Source organism: Cyrtonyx montezumae, unplaced genomic scaffold, assembly GCF_038088225.1.
Source record: "Cyrtonyx montezumae isolate F1298 unplaced genomic scaffold, pur_monq_1.0 scaffold_3, whole genome shotgun sequence".
In the NCBI taxonomy this organism is placed as follows: domain Eukaryota; kingdom Metazoa; phylum Chordata; class Aves; order Galliformes; family Odontophoridae; genus Cyrtonyx; species Cyrtonyx montezumae.
The window spans coordinates 110,642,012-110,657,797 of record NW_027072034.1 but is presented as its reverse complement, the minus strand read 5'-3'; the positions used below and the strand labels follow the sequence as shown (position 1 = coordinate 110,657,797).

General features: G+C 39.4%; 1 protein-coding gene across 1 annotated transcript in view; it reads left to right on the top strand.

Moving 5' to 3' along the window:
* The window catches only part of EP300 (E1A binding protein p300), a 58,831-nt gene that overhangs the window by 28,807 nt on the left and 14,238 nt on the right, over nucleotides 1–15,786 (top strand). Inside the window, exons 7-21 of the mRNA XM_065742929.1 lie at nucleotides 1,204–1,297; nucleotides 2,028–2,162; nucleotides 2,486–2,603; nucleotides 3,020–3,194; nucleotides 4,927–5,004; nucleotides 5,953–6,062; nucleotides 6,531–6,686; nucleotides 7,724–8,164; nucleotides 8,556–8,744; nucleotides 9,407–9,563; nucleotides 10,082–10,200; nucleotides 10,980–11,219; nucleotides 11,747–11,835; nucleotides 13,910–13,990; nucleotides 15,516–15,572. Coding sequence (XP_065599001.1) covers nucleotides 1,204–1,297; nucleotides 2,028–2,162; nucleotides 2,486–2,603; nucleotides 3,020–3,194; nucleotides 4,927–5,004; nucleotides 5,953–6,062; nucleotides 6,531–6,686; nucleotides 7,724–8,164; nucleotides 8,556–8,744; nucleotides 9,407–9,563; nucleotides 10,082–10,200; nucleotides 10,980–11,219; nucleotides 11,747–11,835; nucleotides 13,910–13,990; nucleotides 15,516–15,572 — 2,239 coding nt within the window. The remainder of the gene's footprint in view (nucleotides 1–1,203; nucleotides 1,298–2,027; nucleotides 2,163–2,485; nucleotides 2,604–3,019; nucleotides 3,195–4,926; nucleotides 5,005–5,952; nucleotides 6,063–6,530; nucleotides 6,687–7,723; nucleotides 8,165–8,555; nucleotides 8,745–9,406; nucleotides 9,564–10,081; nucleotides 10,201–10,979; nucleotides 11,220–11,746; nucleotides 11,836–13,909; nucleotides 13,991–15,515; nucleotides 15,573–15,786) is intronic.

Sequence of the window (15,786 nt, the reverse complement as noted above, 5' to 3'; positions counted from 1 at the left end):
ACCTTCAAGATCATCCAGGTCCAACTCCTATGCTATAGGCAGGGACACCTCTCACCAGACCAGATTGCTTGAAGCCCCATCCAGCCTGGCCTTGAATGCTGCATTCAGGGAGGAGGCATCCACGGGCTCTGTGGGCATCAGCTGTTTGACGGCAGGTCAAAGACCAGGATTTGGTCTGGTGGACTCTAATCTGAGGAGATGCAGACCTAAATAGATCAAACAAATCATTTCTGGCAGTTGAAAGAGAGGTAAAGTAAAGGTTTGCGGTTGTCGTCTATACCACCTTGTTCTCAGGTGGCAAAATGGATCTGGGAAGGATTAAAAATAGCGTGGGAGGAGGAACCAGAGGTGCAGCTGTATGAAAAGGCTGTTAAACTGTTGGTTGTGATCTTAAATGTACGTGTAAGAAATGCTGTGCTTAGTTTCAGAGGATTTCTCTTGTATGCAGTGTTTAATTTCTCCTGAAGTACTGATTCTATAGGATTCAGGTGTCCTGAATATGCACGAAGACTAGAAATGGTTTTCATACTACTCAGCTTCACCAAGTGATCTATTCAGAAGTTCCAGCCAGAAATACACTGCATTTCTTTTGAGTTTTAATTGTATTTTGTAGGCTCTTTTAATGGTGATTCAGAAAATGTTGCTACATAAATTACTAGTGCTTTTTCCTGTAAAGGATTGTCTGTTTTCCTTTTTTTCTTTTTTAATGCCTATACTGGATTAGCTGTAGGATCCTTAAGTATGGAACAGGTGAGAGTGAACCTTGTCAGTTACAGGTTGTAGATGAATCTTTGGCTTTGAGTCCTTTGAGTGTATGTCCTCTAAGCCTCTGAATCACAGAAGAAACTTCTAAGGAAACAACAAAATTCGTTTGTAATGCAGAGTCTTCTGCAGGAAAATATTCTGGTACATACTATTGGCAGAAAATGGAAATTGCTTGTTTGCAGAGAAGTTCAAGAGGATGAGCAGAAGTATAATATTGCTGATGTTTCACTTGCAGGACACCAGTGTTGTTCCTCGGACTTCAATTTGGTAAAAAAAAAAAAAAAAAAAAAAAAAAAAAAGAGGGTAAATGATAAAGAGTAATTAAACTCCTTTCATGGAATCCAAGTATATTGAAGTCTAGACCTCTGTTGTTGCTAAACAATTGCTAATCATGCACAGTAGCTAGGCAGTTCATTTTATGCTTCTTGTGTTTTCTAGGTGCAAATCCAATGGGGGTGAATGGAGGAGTAGGAGTTCAAACCTCCAGTCTGCTACCTGACTCAATGTTACATTCAACCATGAATTCCCAAAAGTAAGTTCACTAACTCTTTGAGCCCAGCGATTTTATTCAGCTATGAATGCTGATGATTGCTCATAACAAATGAGATAAGTCGAAAAAGGTGTATGTAAGGATCTTGTGTGCTTATACTGGGAAAGGCAGAGCTGACTGTAGCTGCAAAGAACAGTTGAAAAAGAAGCCTTGTAGTTGCTATATCTTTGTTTTTATCCTTTCTATTGATCTGTGTGCCCATTTTAACTTTTGCACTCAGTGCTTGCGAGCTGATTTTGTTAGGCCGCAGAGGTTACAGATGTTATCTGGATTAGTAACTGGGCACCAGTGCATTTACTGATTGGGATTGCATACCACAAGTCTGCTGTTGGTCTGCAATGGGACTAAGGGGCAAGTTATTCACTGAGGTGTAAAAGTGATCCTTGTGCTTAATAGTCTCATGGCACTTTTTGCATAAACAGTGGGATAAATTCCATTGATTGTTATCTCTCCCTCTGGATTTTGTAGCTTTTGTTCCAGTTTTCAAAATCCTTGGATAGCACAGCATGTACTCTTTTTATGGTCCTCTTTAATCCTGGGAGGGATGCGTTGTTTTGGTGTCTGTGCTGCTATTTCTGCACAGTTTGTCCATTGATTAGGGAATGGCTGAACTAGCACTTTGTACTAACATAATTCTAAAAGAGGCTATGACTGTAAGATGATTAAGCTTGGGCTGGACTTCCATCCTCAAATTCTTACTCTGTTTTTGAAGCTCCATGATGAGTGAAAGCGCCAATGTTGCTAGTCTGGGGGCTATGCCAACAGCTCAGCCATCCAATACAGGAATTCGAAAACAGTGGCATGAAGATATTACTCAGGATCTCCGAAATCATCTTGTTCATAAATTGTGAGTAGCTAATAACAAAACAAGGGGCTGGGATGCGGAGCTTGTAAGGGTCAGTGAGAAGGAAAGGCAAAAAGCCTGATGAAGGTGTTCTTGCTTTTCTTGTCTTTCCTGGAACTGCACGTGCTGCTTTGGGGGTGTTGTCTTGGAAATGTTCCATTCCGTACTCAGCCCATCAACACACCAGTAGTGTCACTTGGGGACAGCAGCAGTGCCTCAGTCCATCAAAAATTTGCTTACTGCTTTGTGTTCCCATCATTTTGGGGTGGTGTTTTGGGAGGTCCAGGTTTGGAGACATCCTAATAGCCTATGTGCTTTTTCTTCAGAGTTCAAGCCATATTTCCTACACCTGACCCTGCAGCATTGAAGGATCGGCGTATGGAGAATCTGGTGGCATATGCTCGGAAAGTGGAAGGCGATATGTATGAATCAGCAAATAGCAGGGTAAGATGCTGTCCTCTGTCATCTGGTTGCATCCCCCTAATCCCACCTGGTAGTGGTTGGAGAGGAAGAGGAGTGAAAAACAGAGATGAGTGTCCCAGGGCTGCTGGCTTAGATCTAGGGACCAGCTGCAGGTGTGCTGCGTGTTGAGGAGGTGCCTGTCTTGCTGTGCTGTGTCTGAAATGTGCTGGATGAAAAGAAAAATGGTTTGGTGCCCAGGTGGTCATCAGAAATGCCCTGAGCCATGCCTGCATTTGCCCACCATCCTCCCTGGCAACCCTGCAGAGGTGAAAGCTTTCTCCCTCTTAAGCTGGAATGTGCATTTGGAAGGGTGTTTTGCAAGCTTTGCTGAGTGTGACATGTTGCCTTATTTTAACATGTCTCCTTCCTTTTCCTGGCTTGTGTTCCTCTCCCAACAGGCAGAGTATTATCACTTACTAGCTGAGAAAATCTATAAGATTCAGAAGGAGTTGGAGGAAAAGCGAAGAACCAGACTGCAGAAGCAAAACATGATTCCAAGTGCTCCGGGCATGCCACAGGCTCCTGTGAATCAAGGACCCAACATGGGACAGCCTCAGCCAGGGATGTCTGCAAGTAAGAACAGTTGGGTTAGTTATTGCCCAGTACAGGTTGAATACATAGTGTTTTTCTGGTGTGCTGGTGAGTGTTTTGCCAGTGTTGTTTAATTGGTACCTGGTTTACCCAGAGTTAAACTGAACTTATTCATCTCCGTTTAGGAGTACTTGCAAAATCTTTGTCTTGCTTATCTATTAATTAATGACCATAAATTATCTAAAATTATTTGGTCTTGTGAGCATATTGAAGTATCCTAACCCCTTATGCTAGGTTAGAGGGGAACGGAGGACATTGTAGAACTTCAGTCTCATCAGTCTCACCTCTAGAACTGATTGATTTGTAGAAACTAAAGTTACCTTTAACAAACGTCTAGTAATATTTAACTGTCCGGTGTTTAAAATGATTATTGCTGCTAAGCAGCAAGTTTGATAATTGAAGTGTTTCTCCAATTTATATTATTTATGCCTTTGAAAGTTTAGGTAGTGCTTGTGCTATGCCATGTTTATCTGGCTTGGTGGTTTTTTCTGGTTTTTGTTTTTGGTTGGTTTTTTTGTTTTTTTTTTGTTTTTTTTAGCAAATAGCTTTTATATTGTGCAGTGACAAGCAGATTTCAGTATTTTTCCCATGTACCTGTCACGTATTTCACAGTAGTTCTGTTATTTGACACTCCTAAAGCTAAACAGATTATTATTATATTCCCTTGTAACCAGGCATTTGCATATTAGAGTAAAAATGACTTTGGGAAGGAGCTAATGATCAAAATTGTAATGCTACTAAAGACTGTTATCTGTTTACAGCATTAGGAAGTTATGAGACATGGTAGGCTTTGTCAGGTAACAGGTGAAAACAAGTAACACTAGTTCTTGCACTTGATATTTCTCATTCATTCATTCATTTATTCATTCATTCCTGCATGTTTATAGACACTTCACAGTTAAGAACTGAGTTCTTAAAATGTCTAATGGGAACAGATGTATAGCTGTCAGTGACGCTATAATGAATTGTCTTAACAACATGTAGTCAGAATTAGTCAATTGAGGAGGCAAGAATCTTGGGTTATTTTTCTTGTGCTACCAGTGTTATGCTACAAGAAGCTTAATCTGAGGGTTTTTTTGTCATTTTAAAATATGAACGTATCTTGATAATTCTAGTCTGGATCTTTCTGTACTTGAACTTAGAACTGAATTTACCAACATGCATTACCAAAAAGCAGGAAAGGCCTTTAAGATTAGTATTATGAATTTATTTGCTGTAACTTCCTCTAGATGATAGATGTTCAGGAGTAGATGTGATATTTTGGTTGTTTGTCCTATGTGCTAGAACTGCCAAACCTCAGAGTTCTGATAAAATATTTCAAACCATCCCATTTTTATAGTATTTTCATGTGCAGTAACAGTGTAGAGCGGTTTGTAGAAACTCTTGTCTGGAATGTTCACAAGCTGTTGAGTTTATTGTTGTACCTCAGTAACATATTTCATGTTTGTCCATGTTTCTAAAATCTGTCTGCAAGTCAGAATGTTTTTGTCAGTTGTATATGTTCATGTTTCTGGGGTTTGCTTCATGTTTGAGGGACTCTTAAGTATGTTTAGAATTACAGGAGAGTGTCCATACATTTTGTTTTGTTTTGTTTTTTTTACAAGAGGATTTTAGTTTTCATGAAAATATTTTTTATTATTATTATTAAAAGCCTGGTTGTTTCTAAATGCCATAATCTTATTCCGATATCTTTTTTTTCTTTTTTCTTTTACAGATGGTCCTATAACTGACCCAACACTGATACGTGCTAATGTGCCAAACCAGATGATGAACCGCATGCAGGCACAGCCAGGTAAATTTTAGAAGACAATTTGCTGTTGTGATGATGAAATAGTCTTGGAAATGGGCAGCTCTTGCTGAAGTGGTGTAGCCTTTTTTTCACTTGCTATTGTCCCATTTAACCTGTGCATCTTGCTGTAGGGAGCCTGCTTTGCAGTGGGGTTGGACTCAATGGTCTCTATGATTCTGTGATTCTGTCTAAGACAATAGATCTGTATTTTTTATATATATGTATGTGTGTGTGTATATTTTTTGTATTTATGTTTGCACACGTGTGAATGATGTATATATACATCTGTGTCTGTGTATATATGTAATTTGTTTGTGTTTCTATGCACAGTAGTGTTTCATTTTCTTTGGGATGTGAGCTGCCTGTTAGCTGCTTGCTTTGTGAAATAAAGAACCTGATTTTATTTTTGTTTTTATTTTTTAAGTCTATGTGAACATGAGACAGTTGACCTGACCAGCTTAGTTTGAGGGTGAGGGCATGTTCAAAGTAGAGGGAGGTTGCCTAGAATTGCTTCTCTGGGACAGAACCTTGGTTGCATTTTTAAGAAGTATTGTAGCCAATGTAAAAAGCACTTAAATGTAGATTCAGAGTCAGTAATTCCAAGAAATGAACTTCTAATAATCAAAATAATGCAGATTATAAAAAATTATATGTGGGAATGAGTCTTTCTGGAGGAAAAAAGCCATTATGTATTCTGAAGTATAGTAGCTTGGATGCTTGATACTTAAAACTGTTCTGTTAACTGACTGGTATGATAAGGTATTTTCATTACATGCTTTCCGTTGTTTGCTTGAAAATTTTTTCATTAAAAGAAAAAATTTATATAAAATAAAGAAGAAACTAACAGCATTCTCCAAATATTGAATGGCGCCCAAAGGAGAATTCAGGCTTCTGTTCATAAGTGGTTTTTTTTGTTTGTTTATGTTGTTTGTTTTGTGTGCAAATGCACAGGAATGAATCAGTTTGGCCACATGAACATGCAGCTGTCACCAATGGGACCCCGGCAAACCCCTCCTCTTCAGCACCCTGGACAGCTAAGCCAGGCCGGGGCCATTAACCAGGTCAGTGTGCTTCCCTTCATCCTGGACATTGAGCTCAGGGTTTGCTGCTGTTGTGCTTTCCTTAAAATAAGTAAACAAGAATAAATGAAATGTAAACGTTATTCCTGTGTTCAGTAGACACTTTGGCTCCTTATTTTGCAGTGCCACAGAAGATGTCTGATCTGTGGTCAGCTTTGGTGGTTTAATTAGAAAATATATATAATTTTCTTTACTGAAAGCTAAGTTTAAGTGGGCTTTGGGGCTGCTGATCTCCTGAAACAAGGAACAATTTGAAGTCACAGTCCCAGTCAGAAATCAGTATCCCTTTGCTTGTTTGACAGATATAATTTCTGTTTTTTGAGTGTTATGGTAGAATTTTCTGTATTGTATCCCATGTTTAAGTATTAAGCAACCATTTCAACAGTGAGATCAATGTTTTTGTAGAATATTACAAAAGTATCTGAAGTGAGTTCCTTTATTTTCCAACAGATGGGATTTCCTTCACGTATGCAACAGCCAGGAGTTGGCCAACCTTCTGGTCAAAATCAATTTCTGCAACAGAACCCATTCCCTGCTTCTTCCCCAGGAATGAATGCAGCGAGCCTGCCTATGACACAAACTAGCAATCAGACACCAGTTTCTCAAGTAAGTTTCTGATTTATTGAAGTGGTGCTAGTGGGCTCTGTTGTATACTGTTTTCATCGTTCAAGTTTGTAATAATGGAGAATGATTTGTTTTCTCAATATGCTGTTGGAGCTATAATCAGATGAATTCATTTATTGAGAGTGAGCATTTTCCTGGCTATAACACTGGTAGTGGCAAGGGTGAAACACTGGCTTGTTCTCGGGCTTAATTTTAAGTGATAGAATTGTTTAAGTTTGTTTCTGTGAAGGAAGAGTTTTTTGCTCAGCGTATAGCATATAAGAACAGCAAAGCAGTAAGTCCTGAGAAATTAAAAGATGCTGAAAGAATAAGTCATAGAAAGGTATGTCCAAATACAACCATCGAATGTATTTTGCTGCCTTTTGGGGAATAGGAGGGTTGTCACTACTGAAGAGTGGAACTTCCAGTCTAGCAGTTTCTTTTCTGTCCTTTCCCTCTCCCTTTTCAGTAAGAACCTTTCAGGCCAGGAAGAAGTAGGGAACGTCAGTTTGCTTCTCGTTGATGCTTCTTCCTAGTTTGCAGGCAAGATTATTGTGAAGTGACAGCTTTTTTTTCTTGACCAGTACTTCTTTTTTGTAATCTCATAGTGCAGTTACAGCTATATGTATTTCTGATGATAAATTCAGTTTCTGGTCTTGGGGGTGGGGATGTGGGCACGCTAGATTTGATTCTATTTTTTCTACTGTGATGTATTGCCCCATATTCAGGATGTATATTTCTGCATTTTTAAAAAGAAATGTTTTGCAAACTCCAAGTGTAGATGTGCCATTCTTTAAATGTATCAATGAGTATTATTTATTCTGAAACTTCTATTTTAGAGCTGAATCCACTACAAAACAGCTATATGCTCAAGTGATGCAAAATAAAAAGCCCACTTCTCCTTTAGAAATATATATATATATATGTTTGTTACTTTTTGAAAAAGTATACCAGCAACTGTGGGAAAGTAGCCCAGTTTTAACAGTGCTTACTCCTTTTCTGTTTGAAGTCATTGCAGGTGTGTACTTGTTTTCCCACAGGCACAAATGAACAGCTCTTCCTGTCCTGTGAATTCTCCTGCCATGGCTCCAGGATCTCAGGGGAGCCATATTCATTGTCCACCCCTCCCACAGCCTCCCATGCACCGAAATTCTCCTTCTCCTGTACCCAGTCGAACCCCAACACCTCACCATACACCCCCAGGATTGGGATCACAGCAACAGCAAGCAGCAGCAGCTGCCACCACTGTCCCCACCCCTACTCCTCAGGCAATGCCACCTGGACCGCAGTCACAAACTATGCACCCCCCTCAGAGGCAGACTCCAACACCTCCACAGGCACAGCTGCCTCCACAAGTCCAGCCTCCAGTTCCAGTTACCCCATCTGCAGAGCAACAGCAGCAGCCCTTGTCACAGCAGAGTACAACGGCATCAGTCCCCACACCAACAGCACCACTGCAGCCTCAGCACCCCACGACACCTGTAAGTAAATATTTTAATTGTACAAATGGGAAAGTGTAACGTTTAGTGTCTGATGTTTCCACAAAGGAAGTAATTTTTTTTCATGCATGTTGGGAAATTTGCAGTGAAGTGTGTATAAGGCCTGTAGTTATGTCTGCAGAAGTCTAGTGGTGATATACAATAGGGAAACAATATGAAATTATATACTAGACCTTTCAGTGCATGTCTGTTGTATTTCTTCTATAACTGGACTTGTAGCAGTACGTACTTCCACTTCAGCAAGTGAAGTACTAAAGTGCGTTTAAAGTTGATGGAAATAAGGTTATAGGTAAAAGGTAGATTAGAGCAGAGAAAAATAATAGGTTAATTAGAAGCCTATTTGTAATGTTTTGTTTTTTTGTTTACCCCTTAGCTTTCACAACCAGCTGTAAGTATTGATGGGCAGGTGTCCAACCCGCCATCCACCAGCAGCACAGAAGTAAACTCTCAGCAGACGGCAGCAGAGCAGCAGCAGCCACCTTTGCAGGAAGTGAAAATGGAGGTAAAAACAGATGAAGGGGAACCAGAACAAACAGAGCTGCAGATGGAGGAGAAATCTGAGGTGAGTTTGTTGGCTTGTTGTTGGGGAGAATATCTACTATTGTTAGGTCCTTGGTCTCCATGCAAGCCATTCCTTCTAGCCTTCAGTGAGGGCATGGAATGCTACCTGTTGCTGTGGTTTTGCTGCCTCTCTTACTTCTTTCTAAAGATGTCTCTGTTTTGTGGTGGAATTGTGGTAGAAACCAGTGACCACAAGAAGGACTGTAATAACATGGTTGGAGCTGTGAAGTTTTTTGGTAAATGCTAATGTAAGAAGGTGCTCAAGACAATCCTTTGAATATTATTGGCACTCTTACTCATTAGAGTAATAGCTGTGTATGTGACAGGTTTTAGTGGGCTGTGACAATATGTCGTGAGGACAGCTAGAAGTGTGTCTCCTGGCAGCTACAGTCTGTCAGAACTGCCTGAAAAGTAAGATCCATACCTCTTTGCCTACTTGCTGCTCAGGACTGATTAGCAGCCCATCACTGCCACTCCTGTGGTGTTAAGGATATGTTCTAGCACATCTGATCGAGTTTTAGGCAAGTTACAGTTGCAATGTAGACAGCCTTAATTCTAGAAAAGAGCAGTGGGTGAGTGGTATGTAGGTTTATAGGACAGAAGCTTGGTTGGATGACTCTACAGGCAGCTGTGACAGGGTCTAATCTATAATCTACTTTCCAGGTTAAAGTAGAACCAGTGGTGGAGGAATGTAAGCCAGACCCAATGGAACAAGAAGAGAAGAAAATGGAAGTGAAGACTGAAATGACAGAGGGGGAAGAAAGACCTACAACTCCAGCTACTCAGTCTTCTCCAGCGGCAGGACAGTCTAAGAAAAAAAGTAAGCAGGAACACTGACTGAAATTCACTTATTTTCCTTAAAGGTTGAGGGAGAAGAGGGACTTTCTTCATTGATACTTAGTAGGCTTACATGAACTGTTTTTGTGACTGTCAGGCAAAAAATGTTTAATGTATGTGGTTGTCTTTGGTCAAGTTCATTACAGCTCTAGAATTACACGTTAAGCATTAGAGCAATTGTCAGTACCATAGAGACGGGAGTGACTGTGGCAGATTTTTTAGACAAGCTTATTCCTGTGACATTAGGAAGGAATGTAAATTCCTTGAAATTTGATGGTGTCTTTCTATGATAAAACTAAATGCTTTAAGTATTTTTATCATTTCCTCGTGTCCAGGTAATTATTTTAATATCCTCAGAACATCAGTGTTAAAAGGTTAAACAACTCCTGCTAAGGATCATATATGTGTTGCCTGTAGTCTTTTTACACACTGCATCTTTCCAGCAGGTTTCTTCCTCCATACTGTTGTTTTGTCTTTCTAATGTTGATTGTTTTTCAAAAGTTTTCAAGCCAGAAGAGTTGCGGCAGGCACTTATGCCAACACTGGAGGCACTTTACCGTCAGGACCCCGAGTCTCTTCCATTTCGACAGCCTGTGGATCCCCAGCTACTAGGAATTCCTGTGAGTGTCTTAACAAGATACTTTCCTGGCTAGGGTCTGTGTTTTAAACCTTCTCTATTAACCTCACTATTTCATTTTTTATACACCTGTACATGTACATAGTTCTGCTTAAATGCTTTGAGTGATGCTTTTTTGTCCAAAACATTTTCATTCGGTTGGCTTCATTGGTTTTTATTGCTTTTCTTTTTTAAACTGCAAAAATGCTAGGCCTGATGAATTAGAAGCAAGGACAAATGCTTCTCATGTTCTTAATAAAGCTCTCAACTGGTTGTTGTAGTCAGAGGACTTTCTTAAGAGAGGTGACCCTATAATTGGTGAGGGAGATTGATAAAAGACTTGTAGGTGGAATGTATATAGGAGGAAACATGGCATTTTTGTCATCCAGTACATACACTGGGTTTTGTTAGTTGGCTGGTCTACTAAGAGCATTTTTTCCTACTAATGTTCTTATGTGTCCTTGGATCTCAGCAGCTGCAAAAGCAGTGCCATTTTTTTCTTTCTACAGTACTTGTTTTGCAGACTAAAATTAGAATTTTAGTTCATTGATAGTAGATGACTGATAGAACCTGAGAAATACGGGAATAAAGAAAAGGAAACACGGGGGAGTTATACAGAATTGCTTAGAGACTTCAGTGCACGTCACAGGGAGCTTGACAGTCAAGTCAGGGAGGAACCTGTTTTTCTTGATGTATTGCAGAAGGATGTATGTGTTGAGAATTCATATGCTGTCGTTTCACAACATAGTTCTGTAGCAGTATCTTGATATGCTACTCTTTCAGGATTATTTTGACATAGTGAAGAATCCCATGGACCTTTCTACTATCAAGAGGAAGCTAGATACAGGACAATATCAGGAACCATGGCAATATGTAGATGACATCTGGCTCATGTTCAATAATGCCTGGCTCTACAACCGCAAAACATCCCGGGTATACAAGTACTGCTCAAAACTGGCTGAGGTCTTTGAGCAAGAAATTGACCCAGTTATGCAGAGCCTTGGTTACTGCTGTGGAAGAAAGGTAGGAAAAATGTTTTCTTTTTTTCTAGTCTGTTTCTTTTCTCCCTGCTACTGAAGGGAAATAACAGCAATTGCCGTCGTTAGCAATCCATTGTATCAAAAATTCTGAATACTTACTGGGGTTTAGCAATTTTGAGTAATTATAAGATTTCAGAATTTATGTATCTTCTTATTCTCTCTGTTGCTTAAGTTATACATTCATATTTAAGCCCTTGCAGGGGGAGAAATTTACATTGCTGGTCAATGAAAAAGCACTTCTGCAAAAACTTCTCTCAATTTCAGTGTATGCTGAGGCTACATTGTATTTTCTTTGTCTTGATATGCTTTCCATTTTTGGATAAAAGCAAAATTGGGAATAACAACTCACTAAGCATTTTTTTGACTCAAGTACTTCATACATAGTCTTGCTGTACTATGAGATCTTTGCACAGAATAAAGTGGTTTTGGTTGTTGTCTAGGTAATGTTTGTTTCCCATGGAGGGCAAGTAAAAACATATTAGTACTAAGATGACCCATTCCTCTTTACAGTTGGAGTTCTCGCCACAGACTTTGTGTTGCTATGGCAAACAACTATGCACAATCCCTCGAGATGCCACTTACTACAGTTACCAGAACAGGTGAGGGAAACTCTCTTGGTGCAGTTTTGTGCATGATGCAATCAATCTGTGAAAGGCATGCATGTATACGCATACACACCTCTTCGTATGTGTACACCTTTCTGTTAAAGAAAAAAAAATTGCTGAAAGTACCCTTGAATAGTTGCCCTTGTGTGCTAACAATTTCTTTGCAAAAATTCAATGCAGTCTTCGTTCTTCCTCTTTGCTTGCAGAAATGTGTGATGTTTTACTAAACTTTTATCTTATTGTTGGCCAAGACTGAAGTCTTGGTCTGGATATCGTACACAAGTCTGTCGGCTTGCTATCTTTTTGTCCCTAAGTCACCTTAAAGGAAATGTCTTCAGAGGCCTTATTAAAAAATTTAAGTCACCTTTGACTGCTGAGGGCATCTCTTAGCTGACTGGAAGAGTGAGGAAGGAAGAAGCAGAGAAAAACATGTTCCCATGCCTATTGCCAGAATGTACCTGTTAGACCTGAGGCCTGATTACCTCAAAGTTATGCCATCTCCGTTAGTTTAGTTACTGCTCTGTTCTTTTACCTTCCAAAACAAGTAAACCAAAAATAACCACAAAGACATGAAACCCAAGAAGATTTGACACTAATTGTAATTCTTTAAGTATCTGGTTAAGCAAAAACAACCAAAGAGCTACGATAGTTATATCTTAACCTTCTTAGGCATAATAAAAGTTTGTAGCAGCGAATGGAGCAAGGAAGTAGAAAATAAGTTTGCAGTATCCGTAGTTACAGAATTGCATAGTAATTATTATTCTAGATTTAAGACACAAAGCACTCTACATTACATGTCAAGTGTTTTTTATTTTTTCTTAAGCACTTGATGGACCAAAACACCAGTGTCGCAAAATCTGACATCCTTTAATGTTTTTAAACTTCAGAATGGAGTGTTTGCACTATAAGACACATACATGTGATTTCTGAAAGTTCTATATGCACCTAAATGTACATCCATAGACTCAAGTGTACCACTCCTGAAGTATTCTTCTATGCGTTATCTCGGGTGAAGACTGGGAGAGAAGGTTGAAACCTCTTGTCTTAGCTTGACAGCTGTTATAATGTTGGTTTGTGGCTTTACAATGAACAGTTGCAACTCCTATTTCCCTTTTATTTTTAGATGCCCTGTGCATTCAGCTAACATACTTCAGTAGTAGAGAGGTCACAGTTTCAAAACACTTGAGGGCTGGGGTAGAATCTTGAATCAACCAAATTTTTTTTTCCAAAGACATCTGTGATGCTTATTGTACACTGGTACCTAGACTATTCTGGGCTGTGGAAGAGCTGTATCAATGCAGAGCACTGTGTATGCGGCTAACATGAGGTATTTTATTAACATACAGTTTGACAGTTCAATAATTAGCATCTAAAAGATTTTGAGGACTGATTTTATTAAGAACCTCTGATATTTAACTTCTTCCCAGTGAGAGAAAATCCTGTAGCCTTTCAGAATTTATATAAGATGGAAGACTGCCCTTCTTACATTTGATGCCCTGCATATCTTCCTGCCAGCAGAGCTGCTATGCTGATACACAAATCAGAGCAGCAGTTCTTCCTTCTTTCTGTTCTTTCCACTTTCACATTTTAATTCTTTGCTGTACGTGGCATGGATTATTAAAATGAAGAGGGTATGGGTATGCTGAAAAGAAAAACTCATTTAATTTGCTTTAATCATTTGCTGCTTGAGAACCCATTTGAGAGATATAATGCTAATCTGTGCTTTGCCTTGGCTTTCTGCTTTGTGTTGTCTTGTCCCGCTTCTGTTTTTGTTTTTTGTCCTGCAACCCCACATTTCTTTGTTTGTGTGCATATTTTTCTCCTTCATGGTTGTCATTGTCTGCATTTGGCTTTGATTGCACAAAAAACAAACACACAAAACAAAAAACAACCAAACTTAATGTGGGGCCAATAAATCTTCATCCTTGAATATCCTTGTCACCGTTGATGACCTGCTCTCTGCTCCTGTCTTTTCCTTGGCCTGCTGTGATTGGTGGCTCCATTGCTTGGCTTGGGCTGTGTTGTGTGGATGGAGCAGTTCACCCAAATATGGCCTTCTTGCTGACAGGTATCATTTCTGTGAGAAGTGCTTCAACGAAATCCAAGGGGAAAGCGTTTCTCTGGGAGATGACCCTTCACAACCTCAAACGTGAGTCACTTATGTTTGCCTGGGTTTTGCATTCATAAGCTCTGTCATGGTCTAAAGTGCCTTCTCAAAGAGGAGGAGTTTGGTTTTAGGTAACCCCCTCATTTCTTAGGCCAGAGAAAAGAAGAGAGGATATTCTTTGGAAAAGCCTGGACTTGTTCTCTAATGTTCTCTAAATTTCTTCTTTGATGTTTGGACTGACTGAACTGTAGCAAAGAGAAATTATAGCTATACCACTGGAGGGGAAAGAGTAGAATCACTTTTTCTGAATAAAATGTGAAAATACTTGGTTGGAGAAAAAACAGCCATGCCTGCAGGCAGGTAGGTAGGTGACAGGCATAGTCTGAAATAGTTGAATGTACCATTCTGCTTGTAGGCTGCTTGTGCTATTAAATGCATATTCAGCTTCAGATTGCTTTCGTCTAAATCAGAAGAGAAAATGTTTTTTTGCCATTCAAGTATTTCATTGTTGCAGTGCCATCTGCTTTTGAGAAATTCTGTGCAGTTGTTGAGAAGGTAATGGTAAAATATTGTGGATGGATTTACTTGCCTTTTCTACTACTAATAATACTATGGTAGTATGAAATTGTTGGGACAGTCTTCCATTCCAGTGTACCTTCTTTATACCTACTCCAGAGATCATGAAACAAACGTTTGTAAGGCTTAGGGAGCCCTCGAGGGAAAGATGGGCTCCTAGCAATTACTCTGAAGGTTTTGAGCTGTACAGTAATGCTCTTTTTGGGAGGAGGACGTTGCAGGAACCATGGTTTTTAAGATAATAAGCTAGAGGAATTCTGCAGGTGGCAGTATTCAGAATAAACGCTGACATAAAAGGACAGGAAGGTTAATGCGAGTTGGATTGGGTCTCTGTCACTGCTTCTTAGGGAGGAAGGTATTGCAGCACCCTCTTTCAGAGATCTGAGTGTTCTTATATGATTATTCTGGACTACATCAAAGCAGATTGGTGTCAAATGATACCTGGGACCTCACTGTCAAAAAAAAAATGGGAGTTTCTAGTCCTAAAAATGATACAGGAAATGTAAAGCTTGAGTGATGGCTAGGTTGGGGCTGCAGCATATGAAAGCTGGAAATTCTCCTTTGAAATTAAAGTATGAGGAAGGGTATAGATATAGTCTGAAATCAAGGTAACTTTTTTCAGTAATGAAAGATTGTTGTCATTCTGTCTTCAAAATATCAGAGGTGTATTTAATGTTTTTTTATCTGTAAAACACTGATACAACTGGTCCAAAAACAGAATCAGCAAATTACTGTTCACCTTCGGTAAACTGAACAGGAGACCATTGTGGGTCTCCACAAGCTGTAATCTCATAGAGAAGAATATCTTTATGGACAGAGTCAAGGATGGCATATACTTTGTCCTTCGTTGTGTAAAATAAAATTCCCTTCCTTGTAGTGCTAGTGAGTGTTTATATATACATATTAAAAAAAAATGCTTCTGTCATGGTGTGTGGTATGACATGAATATATGTCTTGTTAAAACTGAGTTTTGTTGCCTGTTTCTCCATAGCACAATAAACAAAGAACAGTTTTCAAAAAGGAAAAATGATACACTGGATCCTGAACTGTAAGTAATGCCGTCTCATTCTGAATGATCCTGACTTTACTAATAATTCCTTTTTAAAAGACGTGTTACTCATTTACTTAATACCAGCTTTTTTCATCATCTTCCGATTTTCATGTTCTTTAGCTGGTGGGGGCTGCTAACTAAGCAGCATATCTGGCAGTCTGTCCTGAGAACCCAAATTGCAACAGCTGTCTTTAAGAAAAATGTAAAGCCA